At 39.3% G+C, this 26923-nt stretch overlaps 2 protein-coding genes across 2 annotated transcripts in view; both read left to right on the forward strand.

Annotated features, from left to right (window-relative positions):
- Positions 1-1158, forward strand: part of LOC128699566 (uncharacterized) — a 10757-nt gene extending 9599 nt beyond the window's left edge. The window contains exon 5 of the mRNA XM_053792296.2: positions 148-1158. Coding sequence (XP_053648271.1) covers positions 148-348 — 201 coding nt within the window. The 3' untranslated portion in view covers positions 349-1158. The remainder of the gene's footprint in view (positions 1-147) is intronic.
- A 3837-nt stretch (positions 1159-4995) lies between these two features.
- LOC128699625 (torsin-1A) overlaps positions 4996-26923 on the forward strand; it is a 36838-nt gene continuing 14910 nt past the window's right edge. Inside the window, exons 1-5 of the mRNA XM_053792356.2 lie at positions 4996-5269; positions 24104-24207; positions 24664-24825; positions 26108-26259; positions 26574-26722. Coding sequence (XP_053648331.2) covers positions 5077-5269; positions 24104-24207; positions 24664-24825; positions 26108-26259; positions 26574-26722 — 760 coding nt within the window. The 5' untranslated portion in view covers positions 4996-5076. The remainder of the gene's footprint in view (positions 5270-24103; positions 24208-24663; positions 24826-26107; positions 26260-26573; positions 26723-26923) is intronic.

Consider the following 26923-nt stretch of genomic DNA (forward strand, 5'->3'; position numbering starts at 1 on the left):
AACAAACGTCGGGTCAATACAGCTCCTCGAGCTGTCACAACCCTTAAGTACAACAAACGTCGGGTCAATACAGCTCCTCAAGCTGTCACAACCCTTAAGTACAACAAACGTCGTATCACATAAAACTCCTTTTTACCTTTATTTCAGAATGTGTGGGTGCTGACGCCGGTGATGTCAGTTTTGGAGAATGTGTGTAGGATGTTGGAGATGGTGATGGAGGTGGTGTGTTGGGGCTGTGTCTCTCCTGTGGCCAAAAACTGCGGCCTTATCCTCTCCAGGATCCATATCACTCATGTTCGCATCCGTCCAACGATCGCTAGGCACTTCTTCCACAGAGACTGGGATTAGGAGGGGAAGTGAGATTCCAATCACTTACTCGAATTTATGTGGGTGAAGTCTAGCACTTGGTCTTCAAATTAGCATGGATAATGCTGATGTGTGGATTAGTAATAGTGGATTGCAGTTTGCTTCGTCGACCAGGATTTATGAGTGTTTGTCAGAACGTGTTAATAACTGGTCTTGACTGGTGGTGTTGCATTGGTAGTTGTTAATTAATAGGTGTGAGTGTATGAGTCAATTAGTGGCTATGGACTGCTAAGAATGGATTAACAATGATTGTCATTTATTTTGAGTTAACGTAAAAATACCATATAACAAAATGCTTGAAATAACATAATTACACCATGACTGAATTTACATGACAAGATTAACCCATTCGAGGAATTGTCTATAGATTAATGAGGCTTCTATAAGGTTGGTTTCTATAACGTATAACCTTATAGTTATGCTCAAGACTATTGTATATTGTTATGATCAAGATCCCAGTGGATATAAATCACATTGACTATTGGAGTATCCTAAGTCGAGTCTACTATATTTGCTACATATGTCTGCGTATAACATATATGTGTTAAAAATGGTATATCATTTTCAACACATATATGTGGTCATCCCTCAGTCCCAGGCTGAGGGACTGACCATCTAGAATACTTTTCCTCCAAGGTTGATGAACTGATTACATCATCTTTATTTTACTACTACACCTATTCCTTCTGCATTTGACTGAAGAAGCTTACTGTGCAGGTGAAACGTTTCATCAATAAATATACCCAATTGTTGCACAAGTGTCTTAATCTATAATATATATGTGCCCTCAAACTGCTGTAAAATATTAAACTTCTGCATGAAAAAAACATTTGTTGCTTATCCCGAAATGTAAACGAAAGAACACTTTAAAACCTCTAAATTTAAAGTTAAAAGCAGCACGAAAGAAGAGAGAAATACTACTGGAGAAATAAGGTTAATTACTATTGAAAATATGATTGCTCTCAAAGGATACCTGCTTCAGCACAGAGCTTTAAACACTGATAGTGAATCCCCTTGATAGTGATACTGAAAGTGAGCTTTTAACTCTTGAAGCTTCTGATGTGGTTTAAGTGTGCTAGGTCATTCCAAGGAGTTCAGCAGATGGTTTCTGGGGTTTAAGACATAATACATGAAACAAATACTCAGTCCAACACTTGGTATATCAGAAAGCCTCCTCTCTGAGCTCTCCAGAATTCCAAATGTATACCTGGCTAGCTGGCGTTATCTCGGAGACCATTATGTCCTTTTTCGTGCATTACTTTGTGCCTTAAGGGAAGAAAAAAGAATGGAGAAATCAGACCCATCGGTGTTGTCAGCTACTCCGCCTATGTGTTGCCATGACTGCTGTGAGAATTGCATGTCACGTCGCAGCCATTTTGCAAATAAAATCAATATATTTTTCAAATATTCTTGCCTAAATCATCATTTTTAAATACTGAATGTCTATCTTAAAATATTTTGTGGAGAATTTTATTCATGGGAAATTAAATAAGGATCAATATAATTATTACTGTTAGTGTATCCCTGAGAATTAGTCGAAGATGAAACCGAGTACCGGCCTTAGTGGAATATCGAATGTGGACGACTGACTCTGCAATAGTTTTAACAAATATTGTCAGAAAATAATTAGCAAACGAGTTTGAGGAAAGTAGAACAGTACAAATAGGAACTTTCATAACAACTATCACTCACAATGAAATGTATGGTTAAGTACATGTTGTGATAGAAGCACAGGCCTTATCTCTAGGCTTTATTGAACATAGAATCTTCATAGTACTTCTGCAACAACAAAATATAATGACTAGTACATCTAATAATAGCTTCTACAGGGATGGTGATGTCTTGCATATGTCAAGAGAAAAGTTATAACTACAGGCCACATATTTAAACTCACCATGTAATCTGCATCGCTGATAAATGGATAAAGTAGGAGAGAATCACACACCATGTGTTGGTGCCCATGACACACACCAAACTGTTGTTGTTGTTAAGGGCCCCTAGAGGTGGTGCAGTATTATCCTGCTGCTGCTCCCCACAGGACCAGTATCACTACAGTACATTTATGGAGAAAGCAAGAAAGTCATTAGATTCCAAGATGTTACTGCTAGACTAAGGATCACTTGCAGTACCGTTTGTATAGAGACGCAAATGACATGAAATACAAATTATGTGGACAGAGACAAGGCCACAGACTCGAACAATATATCACAGAGTGTACAAATATCCGACCTTTCAGAGACACCATGCAAGTCCTACAGGGTATGGCAAAACGTTTCATTGTTAATGATAAGATATCTGACACTGTAACAATATTTTGCATCGCCTAGATGAATTAATTGTTTTCTAAGAGACTGCGACCCAATGATGATTAATGTTTTAGGATAATAAGATACTTAAATGTTCACAATGTAACTACGCCTGGTGCAGGTCCGACACAGGCTCATTGTGATCTCTGTAATCTTCATTTTTGAGCAACCGCTCACAGCATGAGCTGCGAGTGTACAAAAAAATAAACTTGCTGACAAATGGTTCAGAGAACCGACAAGTTGATAAATTAGACATATGTGCAACACTTGGGTATCTTTACTGAGAAATCGTTTCGCCACACAGTGGCTTCATCAGTCCATACAAAGAAGAACGATGAAGGTCAGAAAGAGTTTAAGGTAATCAGTCCCTCAGTCTGGAGTCGATGTAATCAGTATATCATTTTTTGCAAGATAGATACACTGATTACATCGACTCCAGGCTGAGGGACTGATTACCACAAACTCCCTCTGATCATCATTATTTTTCTTTATATGGACTGATGAAGCCACTGTATGGTACGTTTCCTCAGTAAAGATACCCAAGTGCTGCACAGGTGTCTAATTTATCAAAAAACTAGCTACTCAGGCGATTTAGTTCAGCTGTGTCGCCTGAACAGCTAGTGTATTGTGCATCCCCCTGCTCATGCTGTGAACGGTAGCGAAAAAATACTGAATTACAGGTGTCATAAAAAGCTTATCCCTTAGTATCAGTGATAAATTCCCCCATTCTCTTCCTGAGACATTTCGCCCTCACTATACACATTACCTTTGTAAATTGTGAGTTCATTACCTTTGAAATTGTGAGTTCATTACCTCTAAACTTGCTCAGCTATCATAACTTTGGAGTCCAGTCCCTGGACCCATTATGTACCTCTGTAATCTTTTGACTACCACCCACAGGATGGATGTGGGGTGCATAATAAAGATACTGAACTAACTATACATAGTCTGCTAGGCAATTGGTCATACCTGACCAGTCGGGCTGTGGCTCGTACATTAGATTGCGTGCAGCCAGCAGTAACAGCCTGGTTGATCAGGCTCTGATCCACCAGGAGGCCTGGTCACAGACCGGGCCGCGGGGGCGTTGACCCCCGGAACTCTCTCCAGGTAAACTCCAGGTAAACATCAGATTTGTTTTCAATGGAGTGTTTCTGATTGTGCTGAGATTCAGGTGTAGGGTCAATCTATAATAATCAATAATAAGCTTTTTATTTCTACAAGTATATGATACAGTGGACAGCTTTGCCTTTCTTCGATTTTCATAACTTTGTATTTATTGGAGCTAAATTCCAATAGCCACTTGTCAGACCATCATACAGCTTGTCCCAATCCGTTTGTAGTCTCTCCTGATCTAACTCCTTTTTCTTTTCTCATTAGTTTCACTTCGTCTGCAAACAAGAACACCTCTGACTCAATCATCTCTGTTGCGTCGTTTACACACAAGAAACAGTAGTGGAGCAAGTACTGATCCTTGTGCAACCCCACTCGTTACACACATAGATTCCGACACCTCCTCCTTCACAGTAAGTCGTTGCTTTTTATCATCAAGAATTCCTTGATCTACTGTAGTACTTTCCCTGTAATTCTGCTCTAATTCTCTAGCTTTCGTGAAAATTTCTTGTGGGATGCTGTATGGAACATCAGCTCGTGTGTGTGTGGGCGTCTAACTGCCTGGGCTTAGGAAAGAGGGTTCACCTGATTTACTTGGAGACACTGTTCTAGTTACTCTTTCCGAAGACATTTTATTTCCTTTATAATTCCTGCCTAGATTTGTCCAACATATTTTTCCATCTCCCGGAAGGAGGGATCAATACAACTAAGCAGTGAGGGTGTGGTCATCCCGCTCTGCTGGGGCTTGGCCAGGGGATCCACCCAATCTGTTTGTGATATTTTATTTACTGTTTCTTGTAGAAATAAAGATATTATTATTATTATTATTATTATTATTATTATTATTATTATTATTATTATTATTATTATTATTATTATTATTATTATTATTATTATTATTATTATTATTATTATTATTATTATTATTATTATTATTATTATTATTATTATTATCATTATTATTATTATTATTATTATTATTATTATTATTATTATTATTATTATTATTATTAAAGGGAGTATCTTTCATGGCCCAGCTTTGGACAATATATCCTCTCCGAAATGCCTAGCCATGCTAGGTGTGATAGTGGCCCTCTGTAATTAGTATTTTATAATATGTAAACCACACAATATCCTATAACATGTAAACCCCGCAGTGTAGTCTCTTTAGACCTGAATAAATTTGATTTGACTTAAGTTCCATACTAGGTGAGCTGTCAGTGGCCTTTACAACCCCAACAAGAAGCTACAGTGGCCCTATAAACCCCCGAGACGAAACAGAAACAGCTGTAATATGGATTTACGTTCCTTTATTTTGTGTTACCTAGTGGTGCTGACAGCCTTCAGGTGTGATGGCTCTGTGTCAGTGGGAGTGACAGCAGTGGGACTGGCGGGAGCAGTGTTTTATGCTGGCTTTGATAAAATTCGCTGCACCTTTTATGAATGTTGCTCCGACAGAGCTGACTGGATCAAGCCTAATATTACAGGTAAGCTGCTTTGGTGCCTGCTGCAGGGCTCTTAATTCAAGGAACTGGAGCTATTCCCCCCCACCTTTCCTCAAGGGAGGTTTCTTGACGCTGGTGAGGGGCTCTTGATCTAAGGATTTGGATCTGTGCTCCAGTTCCCTGAATTGAGCCTGAATACTTTCCACCTCCCCTACATGCGCTGTATAATCCTACGGGTTTAGCGCTCCCTATTATTATAATTATATATATCCCTCACCTTCCCTGGATCAAATCTTATTGCATCACACTGCCCACTGTATTTGTGTATGCATATGCCCCTTGTGGGTTAAACCTTAGTGGAAATAAGTCACTTTATCTGACTTTTCTGGGTTATCCTGGGCAATTTATGCATATATTACTATGTATGATAATTTGTGTAACTGTATTTTTGTGTACCTTTACCTAAATAAACTTACTAGTGCTTAGTTGTATGCCCAGTTGTATGACCTTATGGGTTTAGCACTCCCCATAATTATCATAATTACAGAAATTCTTAATACATTTTGTCTACCGGTAAAATAATTTTATACAAAGTTCACTGTAGATTTATTCTCTTATTAGATTCCATTTCAGTTACATTTCCTGGTCAGAATCATTTATAAATTTATTTTATATTTTCAGTCATAAATTCAGTAATTTTTTTTATTGTTAATCCCTAGTCATTTGTCCTTTTAGTCTGTGAGGGGATATGGGGGGATTTTTGTACTTACTGCCTGAAACAGAGGTCTGACAGGCTACAATAAGTATCACAAGGCCTTGAGGTTGAACCCCTTGTGAGGAGGGATGTATTAGCAAGTCCTAAAACCTGTTATTGTTACCTAGAGTAAATAGGTAGCTACCTAGGAGTTAGTTATTAGTTGTATCTTGAGGAGCACCTAAGATGGACCACAATTAGAAACGTGAGGAAATTAAAACTATGTCGGAGTATAAAATAAATTCCAACCACACAATAGAACGAAAAATTAATGTCAAAGACCTGGGGGTGATTGTCAGAAGATCTTGCCTTCAAAGACCACAACATTGTATCAATCACATCTGCTAGAAAAATGACAGGATGGATAATGAGAACCTTCAAAACTAGGGATGCCAAGCCCATGATGACACTCTTCAGGTCGCTTGTTCTGTCTAAGCTGGAATATTGCTGCACACTAACAGCACCTTTCAAGGCAGGTGAAATTGCTGACCTAGAAAGTGTACAAAGAACCTTCATGGCACGCATAACGAAGATAAAACACCTCAGCTACTGGGAATGCTTGACCTGTACTTCCTAGAATGCAGGCAGGAGAAATACATGATTATATACACTTGGAAAAGCCTAGAAGGACTAGTACGAAACTTGCACATGAAAATCACTTCCTATGAAAGCAAAAGACTCGGCAGACAGTGCAACATCCCCCCCAATAAAAAGCAGGGGTGCCACTAGCACGATAAGAGACAGCACAGTAAGTGTGAGGGGCCCAAGACTGTTCAACTGCCTCCTAGCATACATAAGGGGGATTACTAATAGACTCCTGGCTGTCTTTAAGAAGGCACTGGGCAAGCACCTAAAGTCAGTACCTGACCAGCTGGGCTGTGGTTTGTATGTTGGGTTGAGTGTGGCCAACAGTAACAGCCTGGTTGATCAGGTCCTGATCCACCATGAGGCCTGGTCACAGACCGGGCTGCGGGGGCATTGACTGCTGAAACCCTCTCCAGGTTACTCCAGGTATAAGCCCCACTCCTTGGGTTATCCTGGGTTATTAAGTACCCTCTGGATTAGCAATAAAAATTAAGTCTTCTGTTTATTATCTTCTGAAGAAACAAGGACCCCAATGGAAATAAGTTAATTTGACTTTTTTGGGTTACCCTAGGTAATCTGCATATATTCTGCTATGTATAATATTTTATGTAACTGTATTTATATGTACCTATACCTGAATAAACTTTCTTACAGCAATTCCACTGTTACCCACAGTGTATATAAGTCACAGAACTTTATTGGGCTATCCTAAGTTAAGTCTCTGTGTGCCCTCAGAACCATTGTATAAATTTATTCTACTGATAGTAAAATCATGTTTAATTCTTTTAATGTTAGTACAGTATTCAGTAAAATTTAGAATTGGGTTAATAATATAAATTAAAATGTAAAATGTAGTGCAGTAATACTCTCAGTTAAAGAATTATAGTGTCTTGTTGCTTTTATGTTCGTGCAGCAAAGTGTAGTGAATTTTGATTAATAGAGAGGACAACCCACAAGCTAAAAGGCAAGCACCCCAATGGAAACAAGTCACTTTGTCTGACTTTTTTTTTCGGTTATCCTAGGTAATCTACACATATGCTGCTATGTATGATAATTTATGTAACTGTATTTGTTTACGTATACAGTGGACCCCCGCATAGCGATATTAATCCGTGCAAGAGAGCTCATTGTTATGCGAAATTATCGTTATGCGAATGAATTTTCCCCATAAGAAATAATGGAAATCAAATTAATCCGTGCAAGACACCCCGAAGTATGAAAAAAAAAAAAACATTTTTACCACATGAAATATTAATTTTAATACACACAAACTGAAAAAGGCATGCACAATTACATGACACTTACTTTTATTGAAGATCTGGTGATGATTGATGGGATGGGAGGAGGAGAGAGTGTTAGTGTTTAGAAGGGGAATCCCCTTCCATTAAGACTTGAGGTGTCAAGTCCTTTTCTGGGGTTACTTCCCTTCTTCTTTTAATGCCACTAGGACCAGCTTCAGAGTCACTGGAGTTCTGTCGCACAACATATCTGTCCATAGTGGCCTGTACCTCTCGTTCCTTTATGACTTCCCTAAAGTGTTTCACAACATTGTCAGTGTAATAGTCACCAGCACGGCTTGCAATAGCTGTGTGAGGGTGATTTTCATCCATGAAGGTTTGCACTTCAAGCCACTTTGCACAGATTTCCTTAATCTTTGAAGTGGCAATTTCTTCAATTTCTCTCTTCCCTCCTTCGAAGCAGTTTCCTCAGGTCTGGCCTCTTGCTGTTGAAGTTGATCTATCAGCTCATCAATGGTTAGTTCTTCATTGTCCTCCTCCACCAACTCTTCCACATCATCCCCACTAACCTCCAACCCCAAGGACTTTCCCAATGCCATAATGGATTCCTCAACTGGCATAGGATTCTCAGGGTTAGCCTCAAACCCTTCAAAATCCCTTTGGTCTACACATTCTGGCCACAGTTTCTTCCAAGCAGAGTTCAAGGTCCTCTTAGTCACTCCCTCCCAAGCCTTACCTATAAGGTTTACACAATTGAGGATATTAAAGTGATCTCTCCAAAAGTCTCTTAGAGTCAGTTGAGTTTCTGAGGTCACTACAAAGCACCTTTCAAACAGAGCTTTTGTGTACAGTTTTTTGAAGTTTGCAATAACCTGCTGGTCCATGGGCTGCAGGAGAGGAGTGGTATTAGGAGGCAAAAACTTCACCTTAATGAATTTCATGTCCCCATAAAGTCGCTCTGCCACGTCTGTAGGATGACCAGGGGCATTGTCTAACACCAGGAGGCACTTAAGCTCTAATTTCTTTTCAGTTAGGTAATCTTTCACATTGGGGGCAAATGCATGGTGTAACCAGTCATAGAAAAAGTCTCTAGTGACCCATGCCTTACTGTTTGCCCTCCACAGCACACACAAATTTTCCTTGAGGACATTCTTTTGCCTGAACGGTCTGGGAGTTTCAGAGTGATACACTAATAAAGGCTTCACCTTGCAATCACCAGTAGCAGCATTGGAACACATCAACAGAGTAAGCCTGTCTTTCATAGGCTTACGTCCTGGGAGAGCCTTTTCCTCCTGAGTAATGTAGGTCCTGCTTGGCATTTTCTTCCAAAACAGGCCTGTTTCATCACAATTAAACACTTGTTCAGGTTTCAGTCCTTCAGTTTCTATGTACTCCTTGAATTCCTGCACATATTTTTCAGCTGCTTTGTGGTCCGAACTGGCAGCCTCACCATGCCTTATCACACTATGTATGCCACTACGCCTCTTAAATCTCTCAAACCAACCTTTGCTGGCCTTAAATTCACTCACATCATCACTAGTTGCAGGCATTTTTTTAATTAAATCCTCATGCAACTTCCTAGCCTTTTCACTTATGATCACTTGAGAGATGCTATCTCCTGCTATCTGTTTTCATTTATCCACACCAATAAGAGTCTCTCAACATCTTCCATCACTTGCGATCTCTGTTTCGAAAACACAGTTAAACCTTTGGCAAGAACAGCTTCCTTGATTGCCTTTTTGTTGCCCACAATAGTAGCGATGGTTGATTGGGGTTTACTATACAACCTGGCCAGCTCGGAGACACGCACTCCACTTTCATACTTATCAATGATCTCTTTCTTCATCTCTATAGTAATTCTCACCCTTATTGCTGTAGGGTTGGCACTAGAAGCTTTCTTGGGGCCCATGGTCACTTATTTTGCAGATAAAATCACCAGAAACACTGTAATAATACGAAATGTTCCGATTGTATGCTTGGATGTTACCGCGGAGGCTGGCTGGTAAACAATGCCACCGGCGGAACATGTGAGGCTGGCTAAGGGCGCACATTAGACGCGTCTCGGACGAACAGCGTTGAGCGGGTTTTTTAGCGGTATGCAAGGCAAAATCTAGGCGATAAAATGTAGCGGTATGCGGATTTAACGTTATGTGATGCCAACGGTATGCGGGGGTCCACTGTACTGTACCTGAATAAACTTACTTACTAAGCAAGAAACGAAGGTAGTCTGTATCTCTTGACCTCGAGAGTTGGAAATAAATGGTATAAAATACTGACAGTGTAAATATAAACACTTAAGCAGAGACCTCCAAACACGTATTTCAGAACACCAGTATGCAGGCAGATCTGGCGATCCAAGGAATGCCTGTGTTCAACACCAAAATTCACACAACCATTTAATTAACTACAGAAATGCAGGACTCATCGCCAGAGAAGACAACACTCAATGCCGAAGAATCCTGGAATCATCACTGTATATCCAACAACTTCAACCAGAACAATGGCTTCTGTAACATAGCTGAACCCCTTGCCAAGAAACTTCTTAATTGTTATCCCACATAAGAACATAAGAATGGAGGAACACTGCAAAAGGTCTACTCATATACTTATCCAATCTCTTTTTAAAGCTACCCAAGGTTCTAGAGTCTATCACCCTACTCAGAAGATTGTCACATGCAACATTCTCCACCTGACTAAATCCTATAAGTACTCGTGTACCTTTTACCCAGGTAGATCTGTTTGTGACTCGATAAAGCCCACTACGTGGGCGAAACGTTGTCAATAAAGGATCACATTTTACTGCTTAAGTGTTTATATTTATACCTCAGGAGATACAGATGATATATGCACATAGTATATGTAAAATGGGTACCTGGGTGTTAGTCGACTGGTGTGGGTCATATCTTGGGTCAAAACTGACCTAATTTGCCCAAAATGCTCTGCATAACAAGTGGCTTTCTGTATAGTAGTACAGTGGACCCCCGACTTACGATCAGCTCCCAACTTGAACAGTTATGTAAGTGTATTTTTGTAAGTGCTTTTGTAAGTGTATTTTTTGGGGTCTGAAACGGACTAATCTATTTTTTTATTATTAACACACTGGCCGATTCCCACCAAGGCAGGGTGGCCCAAAAAAAGAAAAGCTTTCACCATCATTCACTCCATCACTGTCTTGCCAGAAGGGTGCTTTACACTACAGTTTTTAAACTGCATCATTAACACCCCTCTTTCAGAGTGCAGGCACTGTACAGTGGTCCCTCGTTTTTCGTAATTAATCCGTTCCTGGAGCCATTACTATCAACGAAATTTACGATTTACGAATCAATTTTCCCCTTGAGAAATAATGTAAATACAATTAATCCGTTCCTGACGCCCAGAAGTATTAAAACAAAAATTTTTTTTACATGAAATATACATGTAGTACATAAACAATACAATGGGAAATGAATGAAACATTAACAGCATAACACTTACCTTTATTGGAGATTCTTCTTAGTGTATGGGAGACTGGAGGAGGAGAGAGAGTGGATTGTTTATAGTTTGGAAGGGGAATCCCCTTCTAGCAACACCTCAGGTACCAATTGCTTTTCTGGGGTTGCTTGTCATCTCTGTTTCTTAATGCCACTAGGACCACCTTGAGAGTCAATGGAGTCCTGTCTCGCAAAATAACTGTGGAGAGAGCTCTGTTTCTGGCGTCTCTTTAACACTTCCCTAAAATGACCCAAGACTTTGTCACTGTACATGTTGCCAATATGGCTTGCAACAACCTTGTTATGGTGATGTTTCTCCATAAAGCTTTCCATCTTACCCCACATAGTAAAAATCTCTTTAATTTCTGAAGAAGGCACCTTCTTCCATCTCTCTTCCTCCTCCTCTGCAGCAAGATTCTGAGCTGCGATGTGTTGCTCTTCCTGCTGAAGCTCTTGCAGCTCCTCAGTGGTGAGCTCTTTGTTGTGGTCTTCCACCAATTCTTCCACATCCTCCAAACTCACATCCAACCCCATGGAACTCCTCAGTGCCACAATTGATTTTACAACAGACATAGGCTCATTAGGATCAGTCTCAAACCCTTCAAAATCCCTCTTGTCGACACAATCTGGCCACAATTTTCTCCAGGCAGAGTTCAAAGTCCTGGTAGTCACTCCCTCCCAAGCCATACCTATAAGGGTTATGCAATGGAGGATGCTGAAGTGTTCTCTCCAAAATTCCCTTAGGGTCAAGTGAGTGTCTGTGGTCACAGTCAAGCACCTGTGAAACATTGCTTTTGTGTAGAATGTTTTAAAGTTTGCAATGACCTGCTGGTCCATGGGCTGGAGGAGAGGAGTGGTATTTGGGGGCAAGAGCTTTACTGTGATGAACCCAAACTCCTCAAAAATTAGGTCATCCAAGTTTGGTGGATGAGCAGGTGCATTGTCCTTTACTAACAGGCACTTGAGATCCAATTTCTTTTCCAGGAGATACTCCTTCACACTAGGACCAAACACTTCATTGAACCACTCAACGAAAATTTCCCTCGTGACCCATGCCTTACTATTACATTTCCAAAACACACACAATTTACTCTTCATAACATTGTTTTTCCTGAACACACTGGGATTTTCAGAATGGTACACTAGTAATGGCTTCACTTTGAAATCCCCACTAGCATTAGCACAGAACATTAGCGTCAGCCTGTCTTTCATAGGCTTGTGTCCTGGCATTGCCTTTTCCTCTTGTGTAATGAAGGTCCTCTTTGGCATTTTCTTCCAAAAGAGGCCTGTTTCATCACAATTGAACACTTGTTCAGGTTTCAGTCCTTCAGCCTCTATGTACTCCTGGAATTCATGCACATATTTTTCAGCCGCCTTGTGGTCTGAACTGGCAGCCTCACCATGCCTTACCACACTGTGTATGCCAGTACAGCTCTTAAATCTCTCAAACCAGCCTTTGCTGGCCTTAAATTCACTCACATCACCACTATTTTCAGGCAATTTCTTTACCAAATCGTCATACAACTGCCTAGCCTTTTCACAAATAATCGAAGTCATAAGAGTATCTCCTGCTAATTGTTTCTCATTTATCCACACCAATAATAACTTCTCAACCTCTTCGAGTACTGGTGATCTCATTTTTGTCAGCATAGTTACTCCCTTTGCAACAACAGCGTCCTTGATTTCCTTTTTCTTGGCCACTATGGAACATAAGGTTGTCTAGAGTTTCTTATACATCCTGGACAGTTCGGCCACACTTGTACCACTTTCATATTGTTCAATGATGGTTTTCTTAAATTCAATCATATTTCTCACCTTCTTTACCACAGGCTTGGCATTAGGAGCTTTCTTTGGAGCCATGGTAGCTTATTTAGTACTTGCAAGCACTAAAATAAATGGAATATTATGAAATATTTCACTGGAGCACGTGAGGGGACCTTCGCTCACTGGTAAACAATGCTAGACTGGCTGCCGCCACGGCTCACGCCATGGGTACGCGTCCCAGACGAACTACGACTCGCGAGTCAACCTATGAAAAGCGAGCCCATGTTTATACGAAAATACCCCTATGATTGGCGAAATTTACGATTGCCGGGAACTACGAAAAGCGGGGGACCACTGTACTTCCCATCTCCAGGACTCAAGTCCGGCCTGCCGGTTTCCCTGAATCCCTTCATAAATGTTACTTTGCTCACACTCCAACAGCACGTCAAGTATTAAAAACCATTTGTCTCCATTCACTCCTATCAAACACGCTCACGCATGCCTGCTGGAAGTCCAAGCCCCTCGCACACAAAACCTCCTATACCCCCTCCCTCCAACCTTTCCTAGGCCGACCCCTACCCCGCCTTCCTTCCACTACAGACTGATACACTCTTGAAGTCATTCTGTTTCGCTCCATTCTCTCTACATATCTGAACCACCTCAACAACCCTTCCTCAGCCGTCTGGACAACAGTTTTGGTAATCTCGCACCACCTCCTAACTTCCAAACTACGAATTCTCTGCATTATATTCACACCACACATTGCCCTCAGACATGACATCTCCACTGCCTCCAGCCTTCTCCTCGCTGCAACATTCATCACCCATGCTTCACACCCATCTAATTTACAATATTCCTTATGGGAGCAAATTCGTTCGGTAACGGCACCCGAACAGCCTTCTGGAACGAATTAATATCGTAAGTCGGGGGTCCACTGTATGTCATTGATGCCATCTATGGTCTGTATACCTTGTACGTGTACTTGTGGTAAATAAATATACTATTATTATTATTATTATTATTATTATTATTATTATTATTTTTATTTTTTTTTTATTATCACACTTGCCGATTCCCACCAAGGCAGGGTGGCCCGAAAAAGAAAAACTTTCACCATCATTCACTCCATCACTGTCTTGCCAGAAGGGTGCTTTACACTACAGTTTTTAAACTGCAACATTAACACCCCTCCTTCAGAGTGCAGGCACTGTACTTCCCATCTCCAGGACTCAAGTCTGGCCTGCCGGTTTCCCTGAATCCCTTCATAAATGTTACTTTGCTCACACTCCAACAGCACGTCAAGTATTAAAAACCATTTGTCTCCATTCACTCCTATCAAACACGCTCACGCATGCCTGCTGGAAGTCCAAGCCCCTCGCACACAAAACCTCCTTTACCCCCTCCCTCCAACCTTTCCTAGGCCAACCCCTACCCCGCCTTCCTTCCACTACAGACTGATACACTCTTGAAGTCATTCTGTTTCGCTCCATTCTCTCTACATGTCCGAACCACCTCAACAACCCTTCCTCAGCCCTCTGGACAACAGTTTTGGTAATCCCGCACCTCCTAACTTCCAAACTACGAATTCTCTGCATTATATTCACACCACACATTGCCCTCAGACATGACATCTCCACTGCCTCCAGCCTTCTCCTCGCTGCAACATTCATCACCCACGCTTCACACCCATATAAGAGCGTTGGTAAAACTATACTCTCATACATTCCCCTCTTTGCCTCCAAGGACAAAGTTCTTTGTCTCCACAGACTCCTAAGTGCACCACTCACTCTTTTTCCCTCATCAATTCTATGATTCACCTCATCTTTCATAGACCCATCCGCTGACACGTCCACTCCCAAATATCTGAATACGTTCACCTCCTCCATACTCTCTCCCTCCAATCTGATATCCAATCTTTCATCACCTAATCTTTTTGTTATCCTCATAACCTTACTCTTTCCTGTATTCACCTTTAATTTTCTTCTTTTGCACACCCTACCAAATTCATCCACCAATCTCTGCAACTTCTCTTCAGAATCTCCCAAAAGCACAGTGTCATCAGCAAAGAGCAGCTGTGACAACTCCCACTTTGTGTGTGATTCTTTATCTTTTAACTCCACGCCTCTTGCCAAGACCCTCGCATTTACTTCTCTTACAACCCCATCTATAAATATATTAAACAACCACGGTGACATCACACATCCTTGTCTAAGGCCTACTTTTACTGGGAAAAAATTTCCCTCTTTCCTACATACTCTAACTTGAGCCTCACTATCCTCGTAAAAACTCTTTACTGCTTTCAGTAACCTACCTCCTACACCATACACTTGCAACATCTGCCACATTGCCCCCCTTATTATTATTATTATTATTATTATTATTATTATTATTACTGTTATGTATATATATACATGCATACACACACAGTATATGCATATTGTAAATGTAAATCTTCACATGTATATACAGTGTATTTAATGTACATACTGAGAGCCATTTATATTGATGTTTTTTTTAGAATTTGAATTTAGCCATAGTTGAGAGAAAATATAATTAGCTTAATGGGAAAACTCTAAATATTATTTTTTTTTTTATTATCACACCGGCCGATTCCCACCAAGGCAGGGTGGCCCGAAAAAGAAAAACTTTCACCATCATTCACTCCATCACTGTCTTGCCAGAAGGGTGCTTTACACTACAGTTTTTAAACTGCAACATTAACACCCCTCCTTCAGAGTGCAGGCACTGTACTTCCCATCTCCAGGACTCAAGTCCGGCCTGCCGGTTTCCCTGAATCCCTTCATAAATGTTACTTTGCTCACACTCCAACAGCACGTCAAGTATTAAAAACCATTTGTCTCCATTCACTCCTATCAAACACGCTCACGCATGCCTGCTGGAAGTCCAAGCCCCTCGCACACAAAACCTCCTTTACCCCCTCCCTCCAACCCTTCCTAGGCCGACCCCTACCCCGCCTTCCTTCCACTACAGACTGATACACTCTTGAAGTCATTCTGTTTCGCTCCATTCTCTCTACATGTCCGAACCACCTCAACAACCCTTCCTCAGCCCTCTGGACAACAGTTTTGGTAATCCCGCACCTCCTCCTAACTTCCAAACTACGAATTCTCTGCATTATATTCACACCACACATTGCCCTCAGACATGACATCTCCACTGCCTCCAGCCTTCTCCTCGCTGCAACATTCATCACCCACGCTTCACACCCATATAAGAGCGTTGGTAAAACTATACTCTCATACATTCCCCTCTTTGCCTCCAAGGACAAAGTTCTTTGTCTCCACAGACTCCTAAGTGCACCACTCACTCTTTTTCCCTCATCAATTCTATGATTCACCTCATCTTTCATAGACCCATCCGCTGACACGTCCACTCCCAAATATCTGAATACGTTCACCTCCTCCATACTCTCTCCCTCCAATCTGATATTCAATCTTTCATCACCTAATCTTTTTGTTATCCTCATAACCTTACTCTTTCCTGTATTCACCTTTAATTTTCTTCTTTTGCACACCCTACCAAATTCATCCACCAATCTCTGCAACTTCTCTTCAGAATCTCCCAAGAGCACAGTGTCATCGGCAAAGAGCAGCTGTGACAACTCCCACTTTGTGTGTGATTCTTTATCTTTTAACTCCACGCCTCTTGCCAAGACCCTCGCATTTACTTCTCTTACAACCCCATCTATAAATATATTAAACAACCACGGTGACATCACACATCCTTGTCTAAGGCCTACTTTTACTGGGAAAAAATTTCCCTCTTTCCTACATACTCTAACTTGAGCCTCACTATCCTCGTAAAAACTCTTCACTGCTTTCAGTAACCTACCTCCTACACCATACACTTGCAACATCTGCCACATTGCCCCCCTATCCACCCTGTCATACGCCTTTTCCAAATCCATAAATGCCACAAAGACCTCTTTAGCCTTATCTAAATACTGTTCACTTATATGTTTCACTGTAAACACCTGGTCCACACACCCCCTACCTTTCCTAAAGCCTCCTTGTTCATCTGCTATCCTATTCTCCGTCTTACTCTTAATTCTTTCAATTATAACTCTACCATACACTTTACCAGGTACACTCAACAGACTTATCCCCCTATAATTTTTGCACTCTCTTTTATCCCCTTTGCCTTTATACAAAGGAACTATGCATGCTCTCTGCCAATCCCTAGGTACCTTACCCTCTTCCATACATTTATTAAATAATTGCACCAACCACTCCAAAACTATATCCCCACCTGCTTTTACATTTCTATCTTTATCCCATCAATCCCGGCTGCCTTACCCCCTTTCATTTTACCTACTGCCTCACGAACTTCCCCCACACTCACAACTGGCTCTTCCTCACTCCTACAAGATGTTATTCCTCCTTGCCCTATACACGAAATCACAGCTTCCCTATCTTCATCAACATTTAACAATTCCTCAAAATATTCCTTCCATCTTCCCAATACCTCTACCTCTCCATTTAATAACTCTCCTCTCCTATTTTTAACTGACAAATCCATTTGTTCTCTAGGCTTTCTTAACTTGTTAATCTCACTCCAAAACTTTTTCTTATTTTCAACAAAATTTGTTGATAACATCTCACCCACTCTCTCATTTGCTCTCTTTTTACATTGCTTCACCACTCTCTTAACTTCTCTCTTTTTCTCCATATACTCTTCCCTCCTTGCATCACTTCTACTTTGTAAAAACTTCTCATATGCTAACTTTTTCTCCCTTACTACTCTCTTTACATCATCATTCCACCAATCGCTCCTCTTCCCTCCTGCACCCACTTTCCTGTAACCACAAACTTCTGCTGAACACTCTAACACTACATTTTTAAACCTACCCCATACCTCTTCGACCCCATTGCCTATGCTCTCATTAGCCCATCTATCCTCCAATAGCTGTTTATATCTTACCCTAACTGCCTCCTCTTTTAGTTTATAAACCTTCACCTCTCTCTTCCCTGATGCTTCTATTCTCCTTGTATCCCATCTACCTTTTACTCTCAGTGTAGCTACAACTAGAAAGTGATCTGATATATCTGTGGCCCCTCTATAAACATGTACATCCTGAAGTCTACTCAACAGTCTTTTATCTACCAATACATAATCCAACAAACTACTGTCATTTCGCCCTACATCATATCGTGTATACTTATTTATCCTCTTTTTCTTAAAATATGTATTACCTATAACTAAACCCCTTTCTATACAAAGTTCAATCAAAGGGCTCCCATTATCATTTACACCTGGCACCCCAAACTTACCTACCACACCCTCTCTAAAAGTTTCTCCTACTTTAGCATTCAAGTCCCCTACCACAATTACTCTCTCACTTGGTTCAAAGGCTCCTATACATTCACTTAACATCTCCCAAAATCTCTCTCTCTCCTCTGCATTCCTCTCTTCTCCAGGTGCATACACGCTTATTATGACCCACTTCTCGCATCCAACCTTTACTTTAATCCACATAATTCTTGAATTTACACATTCATATTCTCTTTTCTCCTTCCATAACTGATCATTTAACATTACTGCTACCCCTTCCTTTGCTCTAACTCTCTCAGATACTCCAGATTTAATCCCATTTATTTCCCCCCACTGAAACTCTCCTACCCCCTTCAGCTTTGTTTCGCTTAGGGCCAGGACATCCAACTTCTTTTCATTCATAACATCAGCAATCATCTGTTTCTTGTCATCCGCACTACATCCACGCACATTTAAGCAACCCAGTTTTATAAAGTTTTTCTTCTTCTCTTTTTTAGTAATTGTATACAGGAGAAGGGGTTACTAGCCCATTGCTCCCGGCATTTTAGTCGCCTCATACGACACGCATGGCTTACGGAGGAAAGATTCTTTTCCACTTCCCCATGGACAATAGAAGAAATAAAAAAGAACAAGAGCTATTTAGAAAAAGGAGAAAAACCTAGATGTATGTATATATATATATGCATGTGCGTGTCTGTGAAGTGTGACCAAAGTGTAAGTAGGAGTAGCAAGATATCCCTGTTATCTTAGCGTGTTTATGAGACAGAAAAAGAAAACCAGCAATCCTACCATCATGCAAAACAGTTACAGGTTTTTGTTTCACAGTCATCTGGCAGGACGGTAGTACTTCCCTGGGTGGTTGCTGTCTACCAACCTACTACCTATATATACTTTCATGAATTAAATTGATATCATAACTATGGAGCGTAATTTCCAAGGAAGATACTGCACATTAGTAACTGGATCACATATCGAGGGTGGTGTCTCGATACTGGTGAAGGACTCGTGATTCAAGGAATTAAGATCTGCCCTCATTTATTTATTTATTTTTTATTAACAATTTGAGCACACATACAGAGGTACAAAAAAATACCTATAAGAGCAGTATGCCAAAGCCACTTATACTATGCATAGCATTACGGGCTGGCTTAAAATTAACTTAAGATTAACTAAGCAATGATGAAATCAGTGATAAAACATTAATGTAAACAGATTACTATAAAGTACAAGTGAGTATTACAAAGACAGGTCATATGGTTGCTTGCATTGTTGTACATTCAGTCGTATGGAGTATTCTGTTAGGTAGTGTATTTAAAAAATAATAAAGTTAGATTGGGTTTTAGGTTTAACATTTATGTGATATAATTGTGAGAAACATTTAAGATATACAATTTATAAGGTTCAGTTATTCAGTATTTATTTGGTTTTGGGTGAGTAAGTGATCTTTGAGAAGAGACTTGAATTTATAAACAGGTAGTGTTTCTTTTATATTTACAGGTAATGAATTCCAGATTTTAGGGCCTTTTATGTGCATTGAGTTTTTGCATAGTGTGAGATGGACACGAGGAACATCAAAGAGTGATCTGTGCCTTGTGTTATGGTCATGTGTTCTGTTGAGATTGGCAAGGAGATGTTTGAGGGGAGGGTTAATATCAGAGTTAAGTGTTCTATGTATGTAATAGGTGCAGTAATAAGTATGGATGTTTTGTATGGTGAGTAGGTTTAGTGTATTGAATATTGGTGGAGTGTGCTGCCTGTAGTGAGAATTTGTTATCATTCTAACTGCAGCCTTTTGTTGAGTAATTAGTGGTCTGAGATGGTTAATTGTTGTTGAGCCCCATGCACAAATTCCATAGGTGAGATAGGGGTAAATAAGAGAGTGATATTGGGCCAGGAGGGCTGACTGTGGAACATAGTACCGTATCTTCGATAGTATGCCTACAGTCTTGGAAATTTTTTTAGAAATTTGTTGTATATGTGTATGAAATTTGAGTCTATTATCAAGGTGGATTCCTAAGAATTTTCCCTCTGTTAGTTTTGTGATAGGTGATCCGTTTATCATTATGTTAAGAGGGACATCTGTAGCTCTGTTACCAAACTGAATGAAGTAGGTTTTGTCAATGTTTAGTGTAAGTTTGTTAGTCCTCATCCAGGTAGATATTTTCTGTAATTCGGTATTTACAGTATTGGCTAGCGTGACTGGGCTCGGGTGAGAGAAGACGTATGTAGTGTCATCTGCAAATAGTGTGGGTTTGAGTAATTGCGAAGCATTTGGAAGGTCATTTATGTATAGGAGAAAGAGAAGAGGGCCAAGGACACTTCCCAGTGGGACACCAACTGTAATTGGTTGCGCAGAAGAGTTTGCCCCATTTGCGTACACATATTGGCTTCTGTTGCTGAGGTATGACTTGAGGTAGTTGAGGGAGTGCCCTCTTATACCATAGTGTGACAATTTTACGTGGAGCAAGTCATGGTCAACTGTATCAAAAGCTTTACGTAAGTCAATGAAGATCCCCAGTGGGACTTCTTTTTTCTCTATTGCAGTGTATATATGTTCTAGCATGTGTATAATAGCATCATTAGTATTTTTATTAGGCCTGAATCCAAATTGGCAGGGGTTGAGTATGTTTTGGGAGATAAGGTAGGAGTAGATTCGTTTATGAATTAATTTTTCAAAGATTTTTGAGAGAGGGTGTAAGTTGGATATTGGCCTATAGTTATTCAACTCTGTTTGGTCTCCTCCTTTGTGGATCGGGGTGACCCTTGCTATTTTGAGTACTGTAGGGAAGGTGGAGGATTCAATGGATTTGTTAAAGAGTGTTGCAATGATTGGTGATAGCACTTGTGACACTTTTTTGTATATAAAGGGTGGTAAGGTATTTAAATCTCCTGCCTTGTTTTTTAGTGCGTTGATAATAAGGGAGACTTCGTATGGGTTAGTCGGAGCTAGGAACAGTGTGTTCGGGTAGTTGCCGGTGAGGTAGTCATTTGGTGGGGTATCTGAGCTTGGGATTTTATTGGCAAGGTTTTGTCCTATAGTGGAGAAGAAATCATTGAGTCTGTTTGCTGTTTCTGTTGGTGGGAGTTGGGGTTCATCTGATTTTGCTAATTTTATTTCGCTATTTCGTGATATCTTTTTTGTTCCCAGAATTTCTAATAGGGTTTTCCAGGTCTTTTTTATATCACCTCGTAAGTTGGATAATCTGTTCTCTTAATACAATTTTTTTGCCCTTCTTATCAGGCTGGTTAGGATTGACGAGTAACGTTTTGTTTGGTCTCTGGTTATGTGACCCATTCTGTACTGTTTTTCATATTGGTGTTTTGTATTTATGGAATTTGAGAATGCTGGGTGTTAGCCAGGGACTGTTCAGTCTCTTTGCTGTCATCTGTTTAGTTTTTTTAGGGCAGTGCTTGTTATAGAGGTATTGGGTTTTTTTTAGAAAATTATTAATACATTCGTCAACATCTGTATAGGTTTCTAGCTCAGTGTGCCAATCAATGTTTGCTACTGCTGTTGTGAAGTTATTAACCCTTTGAGGGTCGACAGGCCCTCTCCGAAACTCGTTCTCAGGGTCAGCCAAATTTAAAAAAAAAAAAAATTATTTTCTCATATGAAAAGATAGAGAATCTTTTTCCGATCATAAAGACACCAAAAGTTTGAAATTTGATAGAAAACTTACGGAATTATGCTCTCGCAAAGTTAGCGGTCTCGGCGATGTTTACGCATCGGCGATTTTGCCCACTTTGAGCCCCATTTTCGGCCAATTTCACTGTACTAGTCGACAAAAAACATGAATATTTCGCTAGAACTCCATTTTTTCTATCGAATGGGTGAAAGAAACCACTCATTTATGAAATTCAACTATCCAGTACAGTGGTCAGAATTTAGCAATTTTGCCAATTTCACACAAATTTCAAAAGATGCCAATTTCCAAATAGGGTCCAGAATAAACAAGAAAGACATTCCTGGCACTAAAATGACATTTCCTCTAGTCATTAGTCATGTCTCAAGGCCCCTCTTATATTCTTTTGCTTTCCACTTTGAATTTTTATTTTCACAAAAAATATAAGATTTACTGTTATGCAGACTACTGCATTAGTGTAAAAAATGGTATAAATATTATTGGTGCACTTGTGAAAGAATATTAGACTCACCAGTTGACGTGTATTGCACGCTTGGCACGATTTGTTTACTTTTGAAGTTTAGTAAAAATCGAACATTTCTGCTACTTTGAGCTCAATTTCAAGGCACCTTTCTTTCTAAAACCATTCAAAATCATCTCAATTTCTGTAATATGTCTTCCATTCTATAAAATGAGACCAAGAAAACTAGAATACAACAATAAATACCATACGAAAATACACTGCAAAGTCGCTGATTTATTAAAAAAAAATGGTCAAAGTTTTTTTTTTTCTCATTATGCACTGTGTGCTGCAGGATTTTTTTTAGACTGTGCACACTGACCACATAGACCCATTCTTTCATATGAAGGCCTACCAGCTTTCTCCCACTAGATTTGAGGCCGCTAGAATTTATGAGTACTAGTACGTCAAAAACCCCTACGCGTAAGACGTACTAGTACGACGAAAACCCTCAAAGGGTTAATGGCTGCCTCATTGTGAAGTCTGAAGGTGACTTTAGTAGTGTCTTGGGGTAGTTTACCAAGAGTTGTTATGAGGAAAGTAGGGTAGTGGTCTGTGGTATTATCTGTAATTATGCCTGATTTTAAAGGGGATATGGTGTTGGTCCAGATGTGGTCAAGTAGGGAAACACTAGTCTCTGTAACTCTTGTAGGTTTTGTTACTGTTGGTAGTAACATACAGTTACTCATTGTGTTTGTGAATTCAGTAACGTGTGGGTCCTGGTCTTGCAGGAGATTTATATTGAAGTCACCTGAGAGTAGTAAGTGATCTTTGTTCATGCGTGCATCAGTTATCATACTTCCTAGATTTTGACTAAATTGGCTAATGTTTGACTGTGGAACTCTGTAGATGTTTATCAATGTGAGATGTTTTTGTAGGTACTTGGATTTGAATTTAGCTATTATATATTCCCCATGTTCATCCCTTGTGCAAGTATTAGTGATACATTGTAGTTGGTCTGAGTAGTATATGGCTGTGCCACCCCCTTGTTGGTCTGGCCTACAGTTGTGTATGGCTGTGTAACCAGGAATGGCATAGACATCTGTACTATCAGGCTTTAGCCAGGTTTCAGTTAGTGTAATGATGGACATATTGGCATGTAAGGAATTTAGTAATGCTATGAGGTCATCGTAATGCTTGCTTAAAGATCTGATATTGTAGTTAAAGATAGTTATGTTGTTGTTGGCACTGAGAAGTGCCTTTGATTGTTCTGCAGTGTAGTAATTCTTGGATCAAACCTGATTACCTCCCATTCCTCAGGCACTGTATGACCCTTCTCAGTTTAGCACTTCCCCATGAATGTTAAAATATTATTAATAATATAATAATTCAACCAGGGTATCCACGCTGCTTTGTGAAATATATGTTGCAGTTTTTGACTCGCAGTATCGGCGCACCTCTGGCAAGACAGTGATGAAGTGAGTGATGATGAATGCGTTTCTTCATTTTTGGGTCACCTTGCCTTGGTGGGAAATGGCCGATATGTTAAAAAAATATTATGATCAACTAAGAGGAATTATATACAGTATGTAACGAAACCAAATGGTCTCTGATTCAGTTATTATTTATGAAACTTTTTGTTTTTTTTTAGTTGAGAGCCTATTGCTCATAAAAGTTATTGTGCTTTCAGCTTTGACTGTTGCTCTGGATTCAAATCTATATGGCCAGCATTTAGTTCATCACGTTGTTCCAAGGGCCCTGAAGGCTCATCTATTAAATAAACAGCCCCAAAAGGTAATGCTATATAAGGTGGTAATAGAGTTTTCTATGAATGTGAATTTTCTAGGGAGTTTTCACCTGTAAAAAATAAGGATATTTGGTAATTACTGTTTAATGTTACCATTTGTTTTTTATTTAAGAATCAATTCATATTTTCTTTTTCTTCAGAAATTAGTAGGAAAAAGGTCACAAAAAGTACACGTTGATGCTACTGACACTTTTATGTGTTCAAATGATACTTAAATGGCAAATTTCAAAATGTTTTCTCACAAATCTAACTTTTGTACTTAGTACATGTACTATAGTAATTATTCATATTTTAGGAAGTACATATATATCATTATTTATTTCAATAAGCAGAGTATTTTATTGAGTTAATGTTGCAGATACAGTACAGTACTAAGTTTATTTTTTAATATTTTAATCTTTTATAGGTTATATAATTTTTTTATTATCCTTATATATATACAGGCTCTAGTAATGAGCTTTCATGGATGGACAGGAGGAGGGAAGAATTACGTTTCCAAGTTCATTGCCGAGAGCATGTACAAGCTGGGCATGAAGAGTCAGTATGTTCATGTGTTCGTCAGTACTGTGCATTTCCCTCACGAACGTATGGCTGATATTTACAAGGTGTGTATGCAGTCAAAATCGCACGAGTGATACACATCTGAAAACATGTTCTTTCATTCTAAATGATTAGCAGAAGCAGAGGCAAAGCTTTTTGGCATAAATATGCAAAGCAGCTGATATGAATAAAAAAATTATTTATTTGGGAATAATTTTGGGAAGGAATTAAGTTAACAAAGTGAAGATTGATTAACTTATATTGGAAATGGATGCTGCAAAGAATCTTCATATCCAGTGAAGAGTATGCTGCCAAAATTTCATGAAAAACTAACTGCAAATAAGAAACTAGTACAGTAGTATGTACAATATAATGTGAAATGACACAAGAAATCAAAGATGTAAGCTATGGTGATGTAATGGGAGTTAAGAGAAATTCTCTATTTGAAGTTTGGCTCACCCTACCTCGGTGGGAGATGGCCAGTGTGCTATAAAACAAAAATAATGAATCATTACATGTTCTACAGATTGTAATGGATCCATGACACAAGACTGTTTCATTCTACTGATTTTCTTATACACTTATTTTAAGAGTTGAAAAACATATTTCTTTCTTGTTGACGGCTCTTTGGTTATGCTTCACATTGTATGTATCACCACTTAAGGATTTTGCTATATTTTCAGCTTTCACTGAATACGTACTGTTCTATTGTATTTTTAGTCATTTTCTTTTTCTCCCTCTTCTTTCAAAGCATTTTTTTTAGCCAAAAATTAGGGAAAATATTATTATTTTAAAAGAAAGGAAAAACTCAGAAATTTCATATTATTGTCACCTTTTTGAATGATTTAAACTTGTACATTTGCTGTCAAGACAGTCCTCATTCATTTTACATATTTTTTTACACACAAGTGCTGACTTTTATGATTCTAGTATCCCATTAAAGGTTCAATTTTAAATGAACTTTAAGTGCCTTGAGACAAGAAAGGCTAGAGTCACAATGCCATGGCAGGAACAGTTTACCAAAATCCTGCCCTTGTGATGATGTTTTGGTCCATCCTGGACCTTTGTTGAGTCACTAGTAGTAGGAGCAGTAGTAGTAGGAGTAATAGTAGTAGTAATAGGAGTAATAGGTGGAGGAGGAAGAATTGTGGTAATAGGAGGAATTGTAGGAGTGATAATAGACTACAATTTTCATATTCAGATTTGCCTTTTTCCCCTTTTCTTCAATTTCTTTCAAGGAATAGGCATTGAAAAACACAGTCACACACTAAATACTGAATGCTTGATATTCATTAATGAAAGTTAATTCCACAAGATAATGTAAGATTAATAGATTCATTTTAACAGCTGAATTTGCAAGACTGGATACGCAGCAATGTCAGCAAGTGTGAGAGAAGTCTCTTTATCTTCGATGAGATCGACAAGATGCCAATTGGTATGATTAATGGCATCAAACCTTTCATTGACTACCATGAATCCATCAATGGAGTAGATTTCAGGTATATTGTTAATCCTGTTATTTTATTTCCATTACATATGCTGTACCACGTAATTTACTTAATTTTTGTATCAGTTTCTACAGTTGTGGCTAGATTGAGCATAAACATTTTACTTAGGATGATGAGACAGGTAAATTTTTGTACAAAATAAATAAATAAAAAATTGAAGGAAGCTATTTAACAGAATTAATCCAGTTGCATTTTAAGGCCTCTGAATGTTTCAGAAGTATTCTCTATGAACTTTAGCATATAAATTTTGCTTTGTAACAGTCCTCTATTATTTTATCATCTAAAAATTGCATTATACATCATAGGAAGTCTGTATTCATCTTCTTAAGTAACACCGGAGGGCCAGATATCACAAGAGCAATGTTGAAGATGTGGCGGGAAGGGAAAAAGAGAAGTGACATTACCATGATGGACCTGGAGCATCTGATACAGCTTGGAGCTTTTAACGAAGATGGTATGAACAGTTTGCAGTGATTTGTATCTTGTGATGAAGAACTACCCTTTGACAAATACAGATGTTCCTTTACATGAAGTAAATAAAACAAATCACAGAATGAGTAGCATTTGAACCCATGGCAAGTGAGTCTTAAAATTCACTGGCCAGTGCATTAACCACTGGGCCAGGTGGCTCTAATAAGATTCATCCAACTAGGTA

This window comes from Cherax quadricarinatus, chromosome 67 (assembly GCF_038502225.1).
Source record: "Cherax quadricarinatus isolate ZL_2023a chromosome 67, ASM3850222v1, whole genome shotgun sequence".
NCBI lineage: Eukaryota > Metazoa > Arthropoda > Malacostraca > Decapoda > Parastacidae > Cherax > Cherax quadricarinatus.